The 21,736-nt window shown below is 44.6% G+C and overlaps 1 protein-coding gene across 1 annotated transcript; it reads left to right on the plus strand.

The window, feature by feature from the left end:
* The first annotated feature begins 200 nt into the window (after nt 1–200).
* LOC139296424 (uncharacterized) lies at nt 201–21,212 on the plus strand. The gene is made up of 5 exons (XM_070918825.1): nt 201–515; nt 7,328–7,445; nt 19,093–19,163; nt 20,212–20,416; nt 20,701–21,212. The coding sequence occupies exons 1-5, from the start codon at nt 201–203 to the stop codon at nt 21,210–21,212; spliced, it is 1,221 nt and encodes a 406-aa protein (XP_070774926.1).
* Nucleotides 21,213–21,736: the final 524 nt, after the last annotated feature.

The raw sequence follows: 21,736 nt of genomic DNA on the forward strand, positions 1-21,736 counted from the left end.
CGCTCACTTTCACACACAGCAGCATCACCATAAACCGGAGGAGCGTTGCTGAGAACGAGCGGGCCGTCCAGCTGTGGCTGCTGTAAGTCGGTCTTGGTGTGAGGTGAAAGAGGACGAGACGCTGAGGGCTCTTAAAGCGCCGCTGCTCCGTCCCATCCTGCTGTTAATGGGGTGCCAGAAACCTGGGGCCCCCACAAGTCATGCCTCACTGGTCACCAAAACCACCTCGCTCCGGCTACTCTGACTCGACAGATTTCCTGACCTCCACAGGGTGGGATCGAGTGCTCCCTCCCCGCAGCAGGAGGATATTTGCCCCCAGGGATCTCCCCGAGGCAGCTGGCCGGCCGGCTGGAGGCGGCCGTTCCTGTTCGTCCGGCAGACAGGGGTATGAGCACGCCTGCACCTCTTCAGCCGACGGGCCTTTTATTCTCAGCGACAGGTTCCCCGCCCCACCTCCTCTCAGTAGGAATGGAACGGAGGGGCCGCGACCCCCGGGCCTGAAATTTAAACTCCTCGTAAAAAGAGTTGGAATGGGGAGAGAAAACACCCATTCAAACACCCATTTTCCCCTCTGTTTACTTAATGTGGGGTCAGCTGAGATGAGGGAAAACAACATTCCCTTCTTTACACTATGTCCCACATTCTGTCAGTTTACCTTTGTCTCCGGATGGGACACACCTACAGGGCTGTCACGGAAGGGAATTGAGTGTTTCTTCTTGTCCTGTCAGCCTCTAAACTTGCGATGATTTAAATGTAGTTTCAGAATGACACAAAACATTTCAAAGATGACACTGAATTGTAAAAGATGGTGAGACCTTGTTTTCAGTGTTTCTGACCGTCTTTGTTGCTGCAATGGAAACCCACAAACAAGTGCTCAGAGGCAAGGAGCAAGTCAGAAACATCTGTAGGTCAGAACATCTGTAAGTCGGACAATGCTTCTCTCAGTCAGCTGCCTGTCCTTTAGGATGAAAGTGCAAATACATTCTTATATAATTTAGGCATGGCACGTTTTGCAACACCTTGTTCATAAAAGACATTATTGTTCATTCATGCTAATACAATCTTTTTTTGTTTCCAACTGACAATAAATTTGATACCTGCCACTGTTATATTCTGTCAAACAGTCGTCTGAAAATAATCGATTCCCAGAACCCAAAGTAACATCTTCAAATTTGTCTTTTTCATTATAACGTGATCTTTATCAGCAGATGGAGTTTGCCACTAATTGAACCCTTGTGGTGATTATTTTGTCAACGGCTGTTTCTAAGGAAATTGAAATGTGAACTTCTACATTTCCGTGACAACTCGGCAAACTCTCCTGATGAAGATCGTGTGGTATGACCAAAAGCTTTCCTGAACAGACCCTTTGTTGAGGTTATTTTGTCAATGGCTGTTTCCAAGATCAAGAATGACTCTCAACCAAAAATATTCTATTTAAATTGACGTAAAACAGCAAAAAGCAGCAGATCCTCACATTGGAGAAACTGGAGCCAGTGAACGCTAAAGGGCTCTACAGATGGCAAGTAGGTCAGTCTGTCCACCTCTGTGGTCCAGACTGAAATATCTTAACATGAAATTGATTGCCATGAAATCTCGTACAGACATTAATCCCCAGATGATGAATCCTGGTGACTTTGATGATCCTCCGGTTTTTACTGTAGCGTCATGTTCCCTTCTGGATGAATTGTGATAACTTCGGTGTCGCCGTCTTTTTTCATCTAGCACCATCATCTTTTAATTGATTGAATACTTTGGTTTATGACTTAATAACTAAGGCCATTCTCATCAGCCTGTGTTTAGTCTCAGCTAGCAAATGTTAGCTTATACCTGCTAAACATCAATATGGTAGCATGTTAGCGTTTAGCTCAAAGTACCGCTGTGTCTCAGGACACCCTCACAGAGCTAATATGGCTGCAGACTCTCAGTCTTGTTGCTTAATAAGTTACTTAAATGATTAATTGATTATCAAAATTTGATTATGCAACTTATCATTTCAGCTGTACTTCCTTGAGATAAGACTGAAGTTAGAGTGACATACTCAAGTTTCACCCACTGTTGTAGCTCCTGTGTTGTGTACTCTGCTCACCCCCCATCCATCCACATAATACGACGCCTCTAATCACGCCATATGCCGACACTTGGCTTTATGATTTGTTTGTATGAACAGTGATAAAACAAATCTGGAGGACGCCTGCAGGAATGCAGCTTTGAAATGCTCTGATGAAATGTAAATTACTGCAGATTTATCTGCGCCTTGTTCACTTGTTTGAGCTAATGTGGAAACACATTGTTATGTACAGTATGACTTTGTCCCACAGATTTGGCCTGAGGGCTTTGGACAGTATGCTGGACGAGGGGAGTTCCCACTTGAAAAGTGAAAACAAACTTTTAAAGTTGGAACAGGCCCAAGAAAGAAAAGGCACCTTTTGGATGGAGAGAGCAGAGAAGAGACTGAGAGGAAGGACAAGCGGCGAGGGCAGTGACCTGTGCCTCCAGAGGGGATTTCAAACACAATTTAACTGCCCTTCACATCTGGAACAGTCACTCTCCTTTCTGCCTCTCCCTTCTGCATCACCACCCAAAATACAAACCACCCTCCCTCTCCCCCATCTGGTCCTGAAATTGGATGGACTCAGCCCCTCCAAAGGCCCAAACCAGCACCTTGTATTCATGGAAACAGCTGTGGACATCCCTAAGAGCATCTCTCTGGAGAAGAGAGTCAACTTCTACCAGAAACAAACAAATGATAAAAAGTCTAATTTCTTCTTGTTAAAAAAAATGTTCTCCTCATAAATTCAGTTTTATATTCTTACAAGGAAACGAAAAATTCCATAACAGCCATCTTGTTCCTGCAGCCTGCCAGAGACTAAACCTGTGTGTGTGTGTGTGTGTGTGTGTGTGTGTGTGTGTGTGTGTGTGTGTGTGTGTGTGTGTGGCTTGCGTGTGTGTGTGTGTGTGTGGCTTGCGTGTGTGTGTGTGTGTGTGTGTGTGGCTTGCATGAGGTTTAACTGTGGGTGTACAAACAGTGTCATGCTGCAAATCCCTCTCACAATGCCAAACAAGTTCATCGCCATTGCTCGCAGTGATGGATGATGTAGACACACTTCTGAAGAGCGCACACACACGTCTTAAATGCGTGTCCGTGGCTGCAGTGTGGTGCCCTCTGCTGAAACTGACGTACAGTTTACATAGTGATTCATTTTATTGAGGACATTTTTCACTTTATTATCTGATCCTTTTTAAGAGGAGGGTTGGCATCATTTGGACATCAGATCTCTTTGATGTGTGGCAATGTGTGTTTAAGGAGTGAAATAGGCTTGTTTGGGGTAATATTAAAAAGAGAGTTTTATTGAGTTTATTTTGCCGTCTTTCACTCATCTCGAAGAGTCACAAATATTAGATTTTTATAACCCTAGCAGGTCTCTCTTCCCTCCTGTTATTAAGCTCATCCTTGTTATCTGACGGTACATTCCTGCATGTCATGCACCTCAGCTGTGTGCATTGTTGCCTCGTTGGTCGCTGCTATTAATAGCGTGGTGGCAGAGACCAGGGATCCTCCCTGCATTTGTCTCTGCCTCGGTGAGGAGAGTGGGCCCGGAGAGGAAAGCTAAGGAGCTGTTTACCCAGCCTTTGTGCTCGGCGGGCCTCAGTGTTTGCCCTGCAGGGAGTGCCTCAGCTGGAGGGCCTTTCCGTGTGTCGGAGGGTGGGTGGGTGGAGTGGGTGGAGTGGGGTGGCAGGACTGAATGGGAAAACCTGCAAGGTTGAAGGGTGGAGAGGGGCAGGAGGCTCTGCCGGTGGCAGGTGCGTGGATTGTGGCTCAGTGAGCAGGGGTCTGTTTGTCAGAGGAGCCCCTGCTCCTTCACTTACAGTAGCCGAGTCTCTTTGCCCATCCTTCAGGCTTGACAGCAGGTGACACAGTCTGAGGTCAGGGCAGGACTGACTGGGCAAACATCTGAAGCAGGGTGGCAAACACACATGAGTGTGTGTGTGTGTGTGTGTGTGTGTGTGTGTGTGTACACAGAGTGAAGGCCTACAGGTGCGCACAATCAATCATGCATGTGCACATGGAAGGACTTCTTAACGGACCTACTGGGCACAGGCCCAGGGGGTCAGAGGGTCTGTGTTTGTAGTGACCTGCCTTGTTGGAAAGTCAATCAAACGACTATAAAGAGACTCAAAATGACTACAAAGAGATGCAAAGTGACTACAGAAGGAGTACAAAGAGACACAAAGTGACTACAAATATTCACTGCTGCATCTTTTGTAGTCATTTTGTCTCTTTGTGTCTCCTTCAGTCTTGCTGTCTTGTTTTCCTATATAGGAGGGTGGGGGTGGGCTGTGCCCCAGGGGACCATTGTCTTGTACCCGTCAGTGTATGTGTGTCTATCCGTGTTTGTGCTGTCTGTGCGCTGCGCCTACAAGTGGAATACAGCGAAACACTCGGCATTTCTGAGCGCGCTGAAGTGTAAACACTGAAGGACAGATGTCACTCGCCGGATTCTTCCACTGGAACATTTTACCAGAAACGCTCCATGACCGTCCTGTGTGACAATCACTCCCCTCCCTCCCTCCCTCCCTCCCAGCGCAGGAACAAAAAGACATCTGAGCTATGTGGATGGGGAAGAGAAATCACAGCGCTTCGCACTGCGGCCACCGCGCTCCGGTTTCACAAAGTGTCTGACAGGCGGAGCGGCGCGCTGTCTTTACGCATAGCCTCCAGTCCTGCGGGCATTGTGGACATTGTCTCCTAGCTGTGTAGTAGACTCCTGAGAAGACACCGGAGCGGCACAGTCTGATAGCTGGATACCTGAGTACAAAGTAAGACAGTCTTTTTTTAAAGAGAAAAAAACAAGAAGCGCTTGTTTGGAGACGCGGACTGTAGCTGCGTAAAGGCGTGACGCATGGACTTTTCTTTCTTTACATTTAAGAAAGATATTTTGACCGACAGAGCAGCGTTTTTTACCCCAGTTTGAACTTCACATTCAAATCGGCTGTCACGTAAAAGAAGAAGAAAACACGACTGTCCTGTGATTTGGACCTAACTTAGAGTCTCTCCCCCTGGACGCCGTCATTCTGTGCCGACCTTGACTTCACGTCAAAGAGACGCAGAACATGTTGTGAGACATTTCCCGCGGTGTTATTTACTCATTAACCACACGAGCTGTTTGGAGGCAAGACTGAACAGGTTACTGGAGGTAAGCAGAGGGGAGTCATGCCTGAAAAACTGGCTTCATTTCATTAAACGATGATTGGACGTTGAGTCAGCAGGGTTCTTGAGCAGCTAATTGAGGACTTTTTTTATACTTTTGTTTGACTGTGTGTCGTTCAGTGTTTGGAGTGTTTATGTAACCGCAAACAAACTTCTACCTCATTAGATTTTATATGGGCATTACCCTGCGCGCACCCGCCCGTTGGGAAGCTTATTTTTCCCTGACCTGGATAGCTTCCCGTCGGCAATGTGTCCATCTGAACAAGTCATTTGGTCTCGTATTCTGTCTTCAGAAACTTAAAATACGTTTGAGATAGTTTCGCTTATTTCCAGTAGAGTTGGACATGTTTCGGGTTTTGAAGAAATTGATGAAGAATGAGCCGTGATTTATTCATGTCTGATTTCATCAAACACTTGTGTGTGAAATGTGATAACAAGTGAGAAAGGCGCTCATCCAGTGGTGAAATGTCACTCAAACTTTAAGACCCATGATAAAACTTGAGACATGTCTTGATAGTGTGACTTTAGCTCGCTCTGTTCCCTCTCTGTTCTTGTCCAGGGTGCTGAGACTCCGCGAGAAGCCGCGGCAGGAGACCGGCCAGAGAAAGAGGATTTTTTGGCCGCGTTAAAAAAAAAAAACGAGGAGGAGGAGGCGCCTCTCGCGTTGAAGCAGAGCCGCTTTAGATGGATTCTTCATGTTTGCTTCAGCCTCAGTGGACACAGCCTGCCCTGAACACTTGCAAGCCGTGACAATCAGGTGTAAAACATGACGCATCGCAGCGTATGGACAGCCAGGGACATGAGCTGCACGCAGCGCGGAGGAAGCGGCTCTCCTGGCCTCTCCGGTGCGCACTTGGAGCAGAAGGCGCACAGGACAGCCGGTAAGGCGCCATTCAGATCCTATAAAGTTGTCTGTATGGGGATTTAAGACAAGCCCACAGTCATTTAGAAGAATATTGCTGGATGCCTTTATGTTCCAGTAAAGGCAGACGCGGCCTCTTGTCTTTGTGTTTGCTGTGGCAACGCTGAAATGGCTGTTTGATGTTTGATTTCTTTTCTCATCGGTGGCTCAAACCTCCCTGCACGCACCTGCCAGCTGTTTTAGGCTCCTTTGGCTCGCGGAGTCACCGTGACCCGGATTCAGTGACTTAATTTAGTGTTTGTTGGGAGTGTTTTCAAATAGCAGTCTGGGAGCAGGCTGCTGGAGGTGTTAGTTCTCTGTGCTTCATGAAGTGAGGTTTTATGATTTGTGGTCTGAAGTCTTTACAAGGTGCTAGAAGGTGAATCTGAATGATTGAAAAATATAAATCAAAGTGACTGCGATATTGTGTGTGTGTGTGTGTGTGTGTGTGTGTGTGTGTGTGTGTTCTTATGGATGAGGAGGAAGCAGTGGCAGTCAGGAAGTCTTCCAGTGTGACCCTCTCCTGTGGTGGGCTGCAAATCTAAATATCAAAGTGCTGGTCACAGACACACACACACACACACACACACACACACACACACACACACACACACACACACACATCTGCATCCATTTCCCTGCTGTCTTCAGTACCTCTGAGGGGATCAGGGGCAGATCAAGTCCTTTAAGCTTCAGGTGTTTGGACGTGCCGAAGTTAAACACATTTCTTCTCAGTTTCAGATGAAATTGTGTCGACTGCTTCAGTTTCCACAGACTCTCAACTCTCAACGTACTTTCCATCACAGACTGTGCAACTAGTCAAAGATGTAAAAGAATCTACATGATGCATCACTGAACTTTCATACTTACTCTCTGACTCAATGGCCCACTGACTCACTCAGTCATGTACATACGATGTCCCTCATGCACGCAGATGAGGCTCAGTTGGTGGACGGCAGGCCTCTGATGTTCAGATGTTGCTTTGCTGTTCTGTCTTTTTTTCTCATCTTCTCAAAGCTGTTGTACTTAATGAATCTGTGTGTGTGTGTGTGTGTGTGTGTGTGTGCGTGCAAGAGCTTTGGCATCACCTGAGACATGTCACACATCCCCAGCAGGCGTCCCCCAACTGAATGCCTGTAAAACGTGTGAAACGTGTCGTGAAACAACCTTGTTTTTCTTTACTCGTGTCGTTTAAAACATCGCCGGTTTGTTCTCAGGCTGAACATGAGAGCATCGCCTCTGCTTCAGGCATCTCACACTCCCCCGTCACGCTGCCACAGCTTTCACTTCCTCCAGTCAAAGGTCACAGGGGTCAGCGGCCCAGCCGAGGGTCAGGTACGGTGGGCCGGCGCGTTCCCTTTACCAGCAGCCTCCTGATGTGTGGTCTGGTTTGTTTTAACTGGCATGTGGCTTTACGAGAGCTAGCGTGCCGTTTGTTGGTGTTATGAGTTTAACTCTTTCTTCTTCTCATGCTGTTCTGTGTTGCAGTGTCTGTTTCAGGCTCACGGAGAGAAACACTCGTATTAAACCGACAAAATAAGTTATCATTATTACCACTCATTTATATAGAAGCGTCCTCATAAATACATTGAGAGCCATTGTGGCTCTGTCACTGTTTGTCTCCCTCGTCCAGTGGTCTTCATTACTCACTAAGCTTTCGGCTGCAGAGCCTAATACTTCAAATATTACTTTTATGTATTTCATTTAAGCGACATATTGAATATAAAAACCCTCACTTTTAGAAAATGTAACTCTGCAAGATTGCATCTTTCTCATTGCATTTGCCAAGAAAAACACAACATCTACCTCAACCCTACAGCCAAGGGGGGTGAATTGGGAAAAAGCAGAAAGGAACAACACATTCAGTTACTTTTATTTAAAAAAAACTATAAAGAACAATGTTCAGAACTAAATAGTGTAGTCTTTTTCTGCTGACCTTGTCTTCCTTTGGCCTAGTTCACCATAATGCGTGGATCTCCTGATTTGAGAAGGCATCATGTTGGAAATTTTCAAGATTAGATCTTGTGTTGCTGATGTTAGGTAATTAAAATGCCACTAAGTTTGCCTCAGTGTCCTAGCTTTAGTGTAGGTGAGAACCCAGCAATTCCCCCCATAAACAGCCTTCTTGTTTTATGGACAAAACAAACAAACATGTTTAGTTACATTCAGAAAACAAAATCACTCACCAAGGACCTCCTTAACGGTCCCTCCCCACTTCTCCACTGTTTCTGTTGTTTTCAGCCTTGTTAACTAGCCAAGGTCAAAGGCACCGCTCTCTAAAACAGTAAGCTAGCATGAAATGTGCGATGTGGCTAAACTGTTGGCTCACCCTGAATCTGATCTCATCCAGTATGTATGTGAGAAATCTTAATTATCTTAATTGATTCATCTGCAAACATTACACTATACTTTCAATGTTTATCAAGTTGCCTTTTTACTGTTTTTCTCTTCTGAACATGGATTGCTTTGACCAAATTCACTATAACGCTTGATTTGCTGACCCCATATTGAGTTGTAAAGGTTTTCACAACACTTTACAGGACATATTAAAAATCAGATAAAGCCCTGAATCTTGTATTATAACTTTAATTGTTCTGTAAAAAAGTACCAGAGAACAATAAAGACAAAACCTGAGGGCTTCCAAAAGTCATGACACACATAGAAAAGTTGGGAGTCACCTGAACGCTTCAGGTGAAATGTACAGATTGCTTATTAGGCACAAAATTATAGGGCAAATAAAAGGCATCATTAAACACAGTGACAGGCTTTTCTACAAGCAACAAGCGCTTTGTTCCTTACATGGCAACATTAAACGCAGGGAAACATTCCACCATTAAAGTAGGGCACAATCGTCTCCGATTAGTGGAAAACTGTCATTAAAAGATGGATGTGTGCGCTGTGCAGGGAGTCTCGTCTTCAGCTGTGTCTCAGCCTCAACGTGTAACGTTACTCTCGTTGTTTTGTCCCAGGACTAATGGAGAGAGTGCAGCGAGAGAGATTGATTATGCAACCTGAAGTGCCACAGGGCAGCTTCAATCTGGAAGTGCTTAGAGTACGCAGCGAACCACAGTGATTCCTTCAGGGCAAATTGAAGGAGGCATGATCTGACAAAAAAGAATTTCAATTTGTTAGATGTATTCCTTCAGACAAATGCTTCCCATGCTACTTCTGTTTTCTGGGTCCGTGCTTTTGTAGCGGTGGACAATCTCGTGTAAGCACGCTGGGGGAATAATTTCTGTCTCTGATCTTGAATTGTTGTGTTGTTGTTGAGCACTTTGACTTCTTCAAGTTCAAACAGCTTAAATGATTTAGAACAAAGCAGCAGTTAATACGTTTTCGGAGCCGCTGATGAAACATAAAGCAAACTCCTGTCCTTATCACAAAATCTCCCTCCTTAAAACAACTTTTTCCTCAAAATACAGAAGAATGTTAACTAGCCCAGCGCAGTGTTTGTGTCTGTGGGAGCGTTTTTTGATACAATAAACTGTATTCTTCTGGAATTAGCAGGTCACATTCATTAATCATAGCGTCTGAGGGCTGCTTTGAACTATCAGGCCAGGTCATTAAACCCGGTCTGTCTGGGGCACGAGCGGGCGACACGGAAACACTTTGGAGAGCGCTGGTTCACCCACAAGACACACTAATAATGACCAATGTGTGTGTGTGTGTGTGTCACAGATGGCCACTTTTCTGAGTGCTACTCTCGGGCTCAGTGTGGGCTTAATTTGGAGAAATAACAACATGAGATGGGAGCAAGAAAAGGTCGCGAGGGTGGGTGGATGGTGGGAGAGGGGATTTCAGAGGGTGAGTGTGTATATGTGGTTTTGTATGAAAGGTGAGGCATTCTGCGTGTACATGTGTGTGTGCAAAGCTGCTTTGTAGTGGGAATATCAGTTTTACCAAGTGTGTTTGAGAGAAATTGGCAGGAAGAGAAAGAAAGGCAGAAACTGTGAGTTGTTCTGTGTGTGTGTGTGTGTGTGTGTGTGTGTGTGTGTGTGTGTGTGTGTGTGTGTGTGTGTGTGTGTCCCTCTCCAGTCTTTCCCTCTGTCCTCTATGCGGCCTTTTAAGTGCCGCCATCCTCACAAACACCGGAAAGTGAAATCCTACCCTCTGATCATCGCTCCAACACGGCTAAATAGTGTTCCCATTTAAGGTGAGGCTCACCCAACCGCTCTCTGTGTGGCTTCCTTTTAAAACCAACTTAATCAGGCAGGAATTTGGGTTATTAGGGTCAGGGACACTGGGAAAACTGCCTTAGCGAGAAGCAAAGTGAAGAAGAGCGAGACGGTGAGGACACAGATGTGTCGTATCAGGATGCTGTCTTTATCTCAGCACTCATGGGAAAACATGGGCGGATGATGGTGTCCCGTCTAATTTACATGACTGGGTCACAAGACGCTTATAAGTCTGTTGCATTGTGGGTTTCTATGTGGATAATTAGTGCTAACTGCACATTAGTTAACGTTCCAGTGACCCGGCACGCTTAATCTTCTAGAGGCTGTTTGAACATCGTGGAAGTTACAGCTGGAGTGGAAAATATACAGAAGGTTCATTCTGTCTTTGCTTTTCAACTTTGAAAGCTGGTGCAGTTCTTTCGGTTTGGTATTAAAGGATGTGGTTTATTACAACTTGGTCTTACTATTGTAGTTTATAGCATCATTCCTGTCGCTAATAACAACATTGTATTCACCAATTTGATTGCTAAGAACTGGGAACATGGCGACGTTAATATAAAGAAGTCAGACTGGGCAGCAAACCAGTCGGACAATAATACAGGTTTTAAAGCTGCATTCATTGATTTTTCTTTTGGCCACTTGTGGGCAGCAGAACAAGCTGCAAACACAACATAGTCATTCAATCCTTTTTTGAAATACAAAAATATTAATTAGTGCAGCTTTAAACCAAATCCCAAAGCCAGCTAAATTTGAACTTGAAATGATCTCACAAACTATCCGTTAAACATCCATCATAGTATACAAGCTGACTTACCATAGTTTGTGCATACACAGTTTTCCTGTGCAATAATGCATAATTAGCAACATTTCAGTTTCAGTGGACCTATTTTTAACAATTTCACTATGTTGAGAGATATCTGCAAATAAAAAGATTGACAAAGTTATAGAAATAAGACCCAAATTATGCTTTAATGACAGCTGTTTATGTTGTAATACACTACATATCCATTGCTTTTTAGATGATACATAAGGTTTCCTCCTCACTGTGGAGAGGTGTCACAAAACCAGCTAGTCACATAAGTTAAGTAGCACCTGAGTTATTTCAGGTTACTTAGTGACTTTAAGCCAGTTTAACTAACTGATGCATCGTGGGATGAATGATTGTAGTTCAGTGTTTCTTTTCTCTAAATTAAATGTTATTGACAGATTGATTGAAACAGCCACTTAATGAAAGGGGAGCCAGAGGTCCTGGCAGGAGTGCCTACCAGCTACAGTAACAGCTATTATTTGGAAAGTTTACCACACAGGTAGTGATTAGTCAGGCACGTAGAAGAACAGAAATGTGTAAACACAAAAGGAAGAGTTTGATTTGTAGGTCTGAGTGTAGCTCGCTGGAATTATTAAGGGAGTGTCTGAGATATCTGAGCAGGTAAATCAACATACTGTAATTTCACGACTGCTGTGACACCATTTGTTCCTGTATACATGTTATTGTTAGAGACTGTAGTCATGTTGTTGTGCTCACAACTAAAAACCCAGGTATCCCAAATACCTGGACATCCCTGTTATGTATCAGTCAATTTCCTCTGCTGGGAGCTCTGTTTCAACCTCAGTTCTCTGGGGTCTCTTTGTCTCGAGCAGCGATCACAGTGAGGGTAAGTTTCCTTTAGTAGAGCCAGGTGGTTTTGGTGGCTGAGACGATGACAGCGGCTCTTTCTCTCTCTCTCCCTCTGTCTGTCTGTCGTAATAATGCCGTCAGGGTTGCAGCTCGAGTTTAACGTGCTGGTCACAGGTGACACTTTTACGCTCCGTGGAAACGTGCATTTTATCAAACTTGTTGTGACCCGCTGATCCCGGTGCTTTGATGTCCCTCTCCACAGCACTTTTGGCAACTTGAACCTGCATGTGTGAGGGCGTTAATCCAGAACTGTTACACTTCAAACACATTGTTGTCCACTAAAAGTGCTTCATTTTATCCCACTGAAGAACCATTAGACACGTTTCCCTGGAGCTCCTCTCTTTGGTGTGGAGAGAAGGCTGCAGGGTCAGTGAAATAAATCACTAATCACTCAGGTTTATCATTAGGCAACCAATAAGTTTACCTCTAATAGGTACTTCTAATGAGGTCCAGGTTGTGCTGTTCAACCCTACAGGCAAAGCTTGAAAGAGGTACTGTTCTCCATAATCTGTGGCTAGTTAACCCAAGATAATCACCATAATACTGAAGATGTATCTTAAAGCTGCATTATTATGATTATTATTTGGCTACCTGAGGGGAACAAGCTGTAGGCACATCATTGACATATTAACATGTCATAAAGTGAACATGTTAACAAAAGCAACATCAGCATTCATTTGGAGTTGTGTTTCTGTCCACCTGATGAATGTAAAACCAAACAATTAGTTTAAAGATGCTAAAACGTTCCGCAAAGCTGAGGCAAACTGCAGAGGCAGGTGATACTTTTCTGTGGGTTTGTCACTACAAGTGACTTCTTTCACATTACACGTGGCCATTTGACTAGAGCAGCTTTAAATATTGATATTAGTTGAATCTGGTTATGCAAATGATTCATAACTCAGACTTATTTCCAGCTTCTACATGAAAAGTAGACTACTATAGTACAACATTTTTTTGATTCATCACTTAGTCTATGAAAATAGTGAAGCAATGCCCACCACAACAAAGCCCAAGGTTGACAAAGACATCTTGACAAATTGCTTGTTCAACTTGCTCCAACAGATCAGTTTTTATCATTTACAACAATACATTTCAGAAAGTGTACATTTGACACTTTTTTGGTTGAGGAATGAAATAACTAATTAATTGATCATAAAAAATTGTTGCCAATTTTTCAGTCTCAGCAACACAAACAAGACTAACACTCTACAGCCATGCTAGCGCCTCTGTGAGGCTGTACGTAGGCACTGCAGGGCTTTGAGCTAACTGCTAATGTTGGCATGCAAACATGATCACAGTGACAATGCTAAGATGTTGATGTTAAGCATGTATAATGTTCACCATATTAGTTTAGCATGTTAGCATGCTAACATTTGCTAATTAGCACCAAACACACAGTACAGCCGGAGCTGATGGGAATGTCATTAGTTTTGCAGGTGATTATAAACCAATGGACACACTGAAGTGTTGACCTGATGGTGGTGATAGAGGAAAAGTCAGGGGATCACCAAGGTCAGTAGGCCCCTCCAACAGTCGCTGAGATATTTCAGTCTGGACCAAAGTGGTGGACCAACGAACAGACTGACAGTTGTTGGTGAATCGCAAACTGCATTGGCCTGGTCGATTTAGATTGTTGGAATCAAACCCAGCTCAGGCCAGCCCGTGTTATTCACAGTCAGTCCCCCTGCTCCTGACAGATCACTCCTCTCAGCCCTCACTGTGTGTTTCTCTCCCATGCTTTGCTGTCTCTTACTGGCCTGAAAGAATCTCAGACACCTACGGACTGAGATGTTGCCGGTCGGTTAATGAAACCTCTCCTGGTGGGAGAAACGCAGAGAGAGGTGAGGTCATACAGATTCACTCCTCTCTTCACCAACCTCCTCCAGGCTGCGTCGTGTCCACACCTCTGATTACCCCGGCCCCCTGTGTGTGTGTGTGTGTGTGTGTGTGTGTGTGTGTGTGTGTGTGTGTGTGTGTGTGTGTGTGTGTGTGTGTGTGTGTGTGTGCTGAAACTGTGTGAGAAATCGACAAAGACGGTGTGTATCTTGTGGGTTTTTGTGGTGGAGAAAGGATTAAGAGAAAAATGAAGAAGAAAAGGCAACAGACAGAAAAAGCATGTGTGTGTGTGTGCACATATGTGTGTGTTCGGGGGTGTTTGGGTGGGGGGCCTCCCTACCTATCTGAACCGAGGCATGGGACCCGCTATCTGTTTCTCATTTTGCCAGCGCTCTGGTTTTCCAGCAGTGACAGGCCTCAGAGTGGAAACTGGCACTAACGAGCAATTACATCCTGCCTGCCTGCCAGGGATTATGGGATTACAGAGTGACCGGGCTTCAGTCTGCGCTCTCTTTCTTTCTGCACTCTCATTTTGTCATTCCCTCGCTTCCCCGTGTTCACCTTATCTCTGCTTTTAGACTTCTCCCATTTAGTGGTTCAATTATCTTTTTCTCATTTTTTTTCTTTTCCCCTGGACAATTACCCATTCTCTATTTTTAATTCTCCTCACTCTTATCATGTGATTTTTTTTTTATTATTATGTCATTCTCTCTATCGCTCCTCCTCCAGCTTTTCCTCCTTTTGACTTTGTGGCTGCCTGAAATTGTTTTAGTCAGAAAGTGGGAGAGAGCACATTTAATGTGTATGAAGGTTTAAATGAAGAATGATGAAAATGAGAAACAGGAGGAGGAAACGAAAGCAAAGAGAGAGTGCAGGGAAATATGACTCCTTGACATCCTATTAATGTCTAAAAAAGTTTGATTGTTTATTTTTATAGCCCCAAATCATAAAATAGTCTCAGAGGACTTTTCTTAAACTCTTCTCTCAGATATGGATGAAAAAACATTCAACAGGCCAGAATGTGAGGATTTGGCGTTACACCCTGAAGCCTCTTGTATGACATATTTCTGAAGAGATGTCAAACTCTGTCAACAGAACGCTACAAGCAAGATTCAAGCAAAGTTACAAAACAAGTTTTCACACTGCTCTGGATGCATATATGCAGGGCTTTGGGGCACATGTAAGTACAACAGATATCACCGTGCTACGTTTTTCGGGACCTCCGCAGATTTCTCAGTGTCTGGTAGTGATCAGACGGCTCTCCTGGTGTTCTGCCTCTCCCTCCTGCGTCTCCTCTTACACTGCAGGTGTCTTTTATTGAGCCGGCGGTGATTTACTGTACCCTTGTTTTTCTCCTCGCTCCTGCAATCAGGCACCGCGGTAGTGACAGGTTAAAGCTGGAGGTCAGAGCATTTCACATACGTGCACGCGGGCACGGCGGAGAACAGAGTGTGTTTCCAATAGGAGGTCATTATCCGAGAAGTTTGGCTTGTAGACAGAGGCCAAACACTGGAGAGCTTTTTTTTTTAACAAGGTGAGAGGTTTATGGAAGCTCTGTGGGCAAAGCTCAGGTCTGAGGATGTAATAGTATGCAGTAGGCACCAAGATTACTAATCAGAAACACATTTATTATGTTGTAGACGTGTCCCTTGAAAATATTAGTATTAATACAAGTCTGAATTACATATTTGAAGTAATATACCTGGAATTATTGAATTATTCACAGCCTTACAAAGGCAGAGAGCAGTTACAGTGAAACTGAGAAAAAAAGTGTTTGAATGCTCTTGAACAGATATATAAGTTGTAAACCCTTCATTTCATGCCTTTAAGGCGACTATTAATCATTGTGACATTACATCTATATTTTGATAATCTAAAGAGGACGAATGAGCAAGCTTAATAAATGAATCTTAAATGAAAAACGAACATGTGGGTACATTAGCATCAGATGAGGCTAATTCACCAGCTAGCCTCATCTAGCCAGAGTGCAGTGTTTCCCCCACCAAAAAAAGTGTTTGTCTACAGCATATACTGTAAATTTTATATGATAAAACAGATGTAAAAGAAATCTGATTCTGGTTTTAATTGAATTTTAATCAAATATGTATTAACTGCATGTTGGCTTTAGGGCAATATAGTCACGTTTGATAAGATGAAGGTCCAAATGCTGGCAGTAATGAATAAAGCCTCTCTTAACATCCCTACTGTAGTGCTGCTCAGTGCACATGATAGTCAGTAGACCAATGTTACTTTTGTGTTGGCAACCTCTGTTTAAAAGCTGATACTCTGTCCTTTTACCTCATAAATATCTCCAAAACAAAATCCACATCCATCCTCTCCAAGCACTTAAACAGTATTTGCAACAGCAATTCAGAGCAGCAGAGTGAGCTCTAGTAGCTGGCTCTGGCTTTATGGGTTGTACTTGCTCCAGGAGGGCTCACCCACTTAACTAACTGTGAACAACAACTGCAGCGCGGAGGACCAACAATGCAAATGGAAGGTGACAAGAACTCCGCTCTCCGTGCTGCAGACATCCAGCCTGATGGACAAACCAGAGGCTTTAATCAGCCGAGCGAGGAAGAAAAACACATGCTCGGCTTTCTAAACATGTACATGCACACACTGTTGGATCTGAAACTGTACACACACACACACACACACACACACCATCAGTAGGCTTGTGTCAGTCTGGAGCTCTTCAAGGACCAGTGTCCCGCTCCTTCTCTTCTTCTTCTTCTTCTCTCCACCCCTCGACTCCCCCACCCGCCTCATCCCCGAAAAAGGCCGCAGGCGTCGGGCTGTAAACAGCTCCAGAGTGCCGGGGTGAAATGAACCAGCAGACAGGCCCGTGTAGACTCCCAGCTCGCTGATCTAAAAGGGGCTAAACACTCCCAGCTGTGGCATTAGGGACTCAGAATGGCACCTCTCCTGAGGATCTGTAGCCCTCCGTCCCGCCTCGCACTACTGTGAGGTTTTAAATCAGCTCAGAGACGGAGGGAGGGAGGGAGGGAGATGGAGAGCTGAGGAGGCAGCACAGTTTGGTTTTAGGTTGCAGCGGTTCCGTGTACTCCGTCTGTATGGCTGAATTATGCTCAGTTTGTCCCTCACCCCTCACTGTCTGCAGCTTTGCTTTCCCCTCCACTGGGTCGCTACAGCTGGAACATGCAGGCTTGCATAAATGCATCAACAGGTCTTATCGTGACCTGTGATCTGTAACCTTTTGTCAGTCTTCCATCTCACTGCGCAGACAGAACTGCTGGGATTGTTTCTGTTAAATAAACATGGTACTCTACATATCTGTGAGATCTACCAATACATTTTACATAACAGTACACGCTTGAATACGTTACTATGGGCGTTCAGTGTTGCTGCAGTTCAGTGCCAAAGTTATACAAAGCTTCACCTTAGAGATGACAGATGTGGTTTCAACGATGTCGGAGGCATCTGTGGGTGGAGAGTTGTTTCAAGAAGTCGCTCATGTCAGTAAGTTGATTAGCAATGCACCAATGCAATGCATTAACCATGCAGGCTAACTTTGTATAGCTTTTTCGAAACAGCAGTTACAAAGTACTTTACAGGAGAAAGAAAAGTGAAACAGGGAATAAAAAGAGGCGGAGGAGACGGAGCATACAAACAACAAAATATGACGGTAGGAAACTTTTAAAGCCGTGAACTAATTTGGCATCTCTGAGAGTTTGCAGTAGATTACCATCTCTGGTCTGAAGACCTGACGTTCCTCCCAGTGAGCAGGAGCCCCCACAACTCTTTAAATACAATTGATCTAGTCATTGAAATTTAATCAACAGCAATTTTGATTATCATTTAAGTCAGTTATCATATTCATACATACATTTGGGTTTCAGACAAATAGTTGGACAAAACAAGTCACTTGAAGATGTTCTATTGGGCTCTGGGAAATAGTGACGGTAATTTCTCTCTGTTTAACCAGTGCTTCCCAACCTGGGGGTCGGGATCCTCGCAAGGGGTCAAAAGACAAACATAAGGGCTCACGAGGAAAGCAAAAAAAACGTTTATCTGCTACACAAAATGATGTCTTTTTTCAGACCTTTCTCAATTTGTTGCTTTTTTTCTTGTAAATGACTTTTAGCTCTAAAAAGTTTTGAAGTTAAAACAAAGACAGTAAACACTCATTGGTTGAACTGGTCACAGCCAGTAGACATACTGTATGCAATTAGTGACGAGAGGTCTCAAGCAAACATCCATTTGTTTTTAAAGGGTCATCAGCCAAAAAGGTTGGGAACCACTGGACCAAATGTGTCATAGAAACATAATCAAGAGATTACAGGATTTTCAAGTCAGTCTTACTACAGTGTTCAAGAGATGGGGAACAAAATCCACTGTGTATAAGTACATAAATGAGTATGACACGGATAATTTATTATCTTTTTTTTATATTTTCAGCCGTGCTAGAAGAATAGCTCTGTGGATGGCAGTGTCAGTCCCCGGGCCCGTCTGTCCAACACTTTGGTCCAGACTGAAATATCTCAGCAATTACTGGATGGATTGGCATGAAATTTTGTACAGATGTTCAAGGTCCCCAGAGGATGTATCCTAATGACTTTGATGATCCCCTGACTTTTCCTGTAGCAATACCTTTTTGTAGAACTGATGCAAGAGGAACACTTGCCACTGAGTACTGCTCCTGTTTTTGAAGTACGTGATGCTCTGACCTCCGTTTCACAAAAGAACGCAGATGACCTCATGTTCAGGACGTGTGGCGCTCTGCAGCCAGCACGATCCTCCACACTGCACGTACTGTATATAAACATCTGCATCCGTGACACTTCTTATCACCTGTCCGGCATCTCTCTGAGGTTTTTGTCTGGGACCTCCGCGAAGTGCTCTCGCTATGCCTGGTTCCCCCTGCTTGTACCTCTGCCACAGGAATAACCCTGAAGAATGCCTTTGACAAGTGTATCGCAGATGCTGCCTTTTGTTGGCGGACTGGGGCTGTTTACATGGATGTATGAACCGACAAGCCAACACTAGCCACACTAGCTGGCAGCAAACACTGGTCTTTTACTGAAGCAGCAACAAACACGCCGTCCTCATGCATTGAGGACGTGATTTATGGGACATGCCAGCTCGCTTAGGGGCCCACGGGCTGTATTTGTTTTACAGTATGTGGACAATTGTGAATGTATACATGCCCGCATGTTGTGCCTTTTAGTTTATGTTGCCCTTTTCAAGAGGAGTTCTGGGAGCAGGAAAGTTGACGGAGTGAAGCCTTGTTCTTGTTCTTACATTCCTCTCTCTTTCTCTTTCTCTCCAGGTGGGACCAGATGGAGGATTCGGAGGAAGGATAGACAAGAGATTGCTTCTGTAATGTCAGCAAAGACCAAGGTTTGTCAGAAACGGACGTTGACGTCGTCTTCGTATTTGCCATTCACACACATGAAATCACCGTCTCTGCAAATAACCCAGCCTTATCATTTTTCACTTCCACTGTACAGGCCACTATAAACCAGAGGATGAGTTATCTGTAGGTATAAATTGTTAATGAAATCCATCCCCACGAGGCTCAGAACTGAGCTTTCCATAAAACCATGTCAGCACAGAAGCTTTCACTGCTAAATTCTGAGCCAGTGGACAAAGCTTGATCCAGGGCGGAAAGAAGGCAGAGTTATTTGACTTAAGTATTACTGAAGAGTAAGTGAGATCACTTTTGATGAAACAGGATTAAGACAAAGTACTGCTGTAGCTCGTTTCAAGAGCTTTTGAAGAGCTGTGTGTTTAATGTGCTCTTTGTAAGTATTATCTCATTTTCTTAATCTGTTTTTATCTGTAAAGCACTTTGTCAACTTAGTTCTGTTATTATGGTCACCATGAAAGCAAAAAACCAAACAGCCGATTCCTCTGGAGGTGACCGTCATTAAAGATCTACTTAAAGCTGCACTAATCAATATTGCTATATTAACAATGGATCAAATAAGTGTGTGTAACATGAAAGGGGCTGTAGTTACCCTCAGCTCTACGTAGCTTTTCAGCATCTGTCAGCTGATTGTTTTGTTGTTTTATGACCTACAACTTTACTGTTTGGGTTCAATGGGTTTTATAGCTTTTTCACAATTTTAGAGCTTTTTTTGTTTGCCAACAGTTTCACCATGTCAACATTATATGGTGATAATATTTCACTGTCGGCTTTACAACGGGTGTAGTGGCAAAAAATCAATTAATGTAGGTGAAAGAATTATTCATTTTTTGAAGTACCAGTTAATTAAAGAGCTACTCAGAAGTGAGAGTAACTCTCCATGTCCTGGTGGCAACTGTCTCTTTGGACAGCAATGCTTGGCTTTATTCACTCTTGCACAGAAGAAGAAGAAGAAGAAAGTCAGTTGAAATCCCTCAGATTTCCTTCTGTCAGCTGACATGTGACTTCTGTCTCCTGTAGGTGCTGCTGTGGGTGCTCCTCTCTCTGCTGCCTCTAGTGGAAGGAGCTCATATGAAAGCTGGTGTGGGATCAGACTCGGGCCACGCTGTGGGCGTGCTGGGAGGCCAGGAGGAGCGAGAGCTTCCTGTGACGCTGCCAGAGGTGATGGAGGACGAGGAGCAGGAAGACGACAGTGACCCTTACTCCACTTGGCACGCTCTATATGGTACTGAAGCTCTTATGAAAGTGTCATTTAGAGCACATCTGCTTCACCAGACAGTATCAGAGTGGAAAGAGGGCGTGGGCCTGGGGATCTGCTTTGTGTCTCAGTCATCAAAACATATTTACATGTGATTTAAAGGGTGACAAGTCATTCCAAGTTAAAAGGTAGAAGGGAAATTGGAGGTTTTGCAGGAGAATTTGCTTGTTATTGCTCATAATTTCCTGATTAAGTGTTCACTTTCATTGTAACTCTCTCTGTCTACCACTCCTCTTTCCTCTCCATTTTAGACCCCTTTGTAATAGATGAGGTGGACGACCATCCCAGTAGTCGCTGGGCAGGGCGCTCTCCTCGCTCCTCTGACCCCTCAGAACCTCAACCCGAGGGATCACCAAAGAAAAAGAAGAAGAGGAAGAAGAAAGAAAAGGAGGAAGAGGAAGAGGCAGGAAAAGGACATAGAAAGGGTAAAGGTAAAAACAGGCAGCCGAAGCAGAGCAGCAGGGACTGCCGTGTGGAGAAGAGAGAGATGAGGGTTCGGGACCTGGGCCTGGGGTTTGACTCGGATGAGATTGTCCTCTTCAAGTTTTGCGTGGGCTCCTGCCAGTCTTCGAGAACAAACTACGACCTGGCACTGAAGGCGTTGCTGGAGAACGGCTCGCTGCCCCGGCGCACCGCCCGCAAGGTCAGCAGCCACCCCTGCTGCCGGCCCGACCGGTACGAGCCGGTTTCCTTCATGGACGCCCAGACCACATGGAGGACCATCCAGTCGCTATCAGCCGCCAGCTGCATGTGTATGGGCTGAAGGAATGAGCGAGGGAGAAGGTGATGAGGAGGAGGGGCGTCACTCATCCCCAACGGAGAGGAGTCGAGAGGCGCAGGTGGGGGCCGTGGGTGGAAGGCCTGGGTACAGGGAGGCGCCAGAGGGGGGCGCTGATGGACACCACTTGTTGGCTTCTTGTGGTGTGTTTCCTGTTGAGGAGGAAGAGGGCGCAGCTAGACGATGGAGGTCAAAGGTCAAAATCAGAGACTTAGGGGGACGTCGTCAGAGATTCACAGTGTGGAATTATTGTTGCGTCTTCAAAGAGTGAATTGTTTTCAACTGAGCAACTGGTTACTGATGCAGGAGACTCCAGACCAGTTACTCCACATAAAAGAGACTCTATATGTGAACATGACTGTTCAGGACTGACGTTGTGTTTATGCTCTGATACAGACTAAAACAAAGACTGACATGATGTTCACGTTTACTCACAGTGAAGCAGCTCCTCCCAAAAGCAACATAAAAACAGGCATTACATTGTTCAGGTGAACTCAGCAAAACGGATG

Source organism: Enoplosus armatus, chromosome 14 (assembly GCF_043641665.1).
Source record: "Enoplosus armatus isolate fEnoArm2 chromosome 14, fEnoArm2.hap1, whole genome shotgun sequence".
Classification (NCBI taxonomy): Eukaryota; Metazoa; Chordata; class Actinopteri; order Centrarchiformes; family Enoplosidae; genus Enoplosus; species Enoplosus armatus.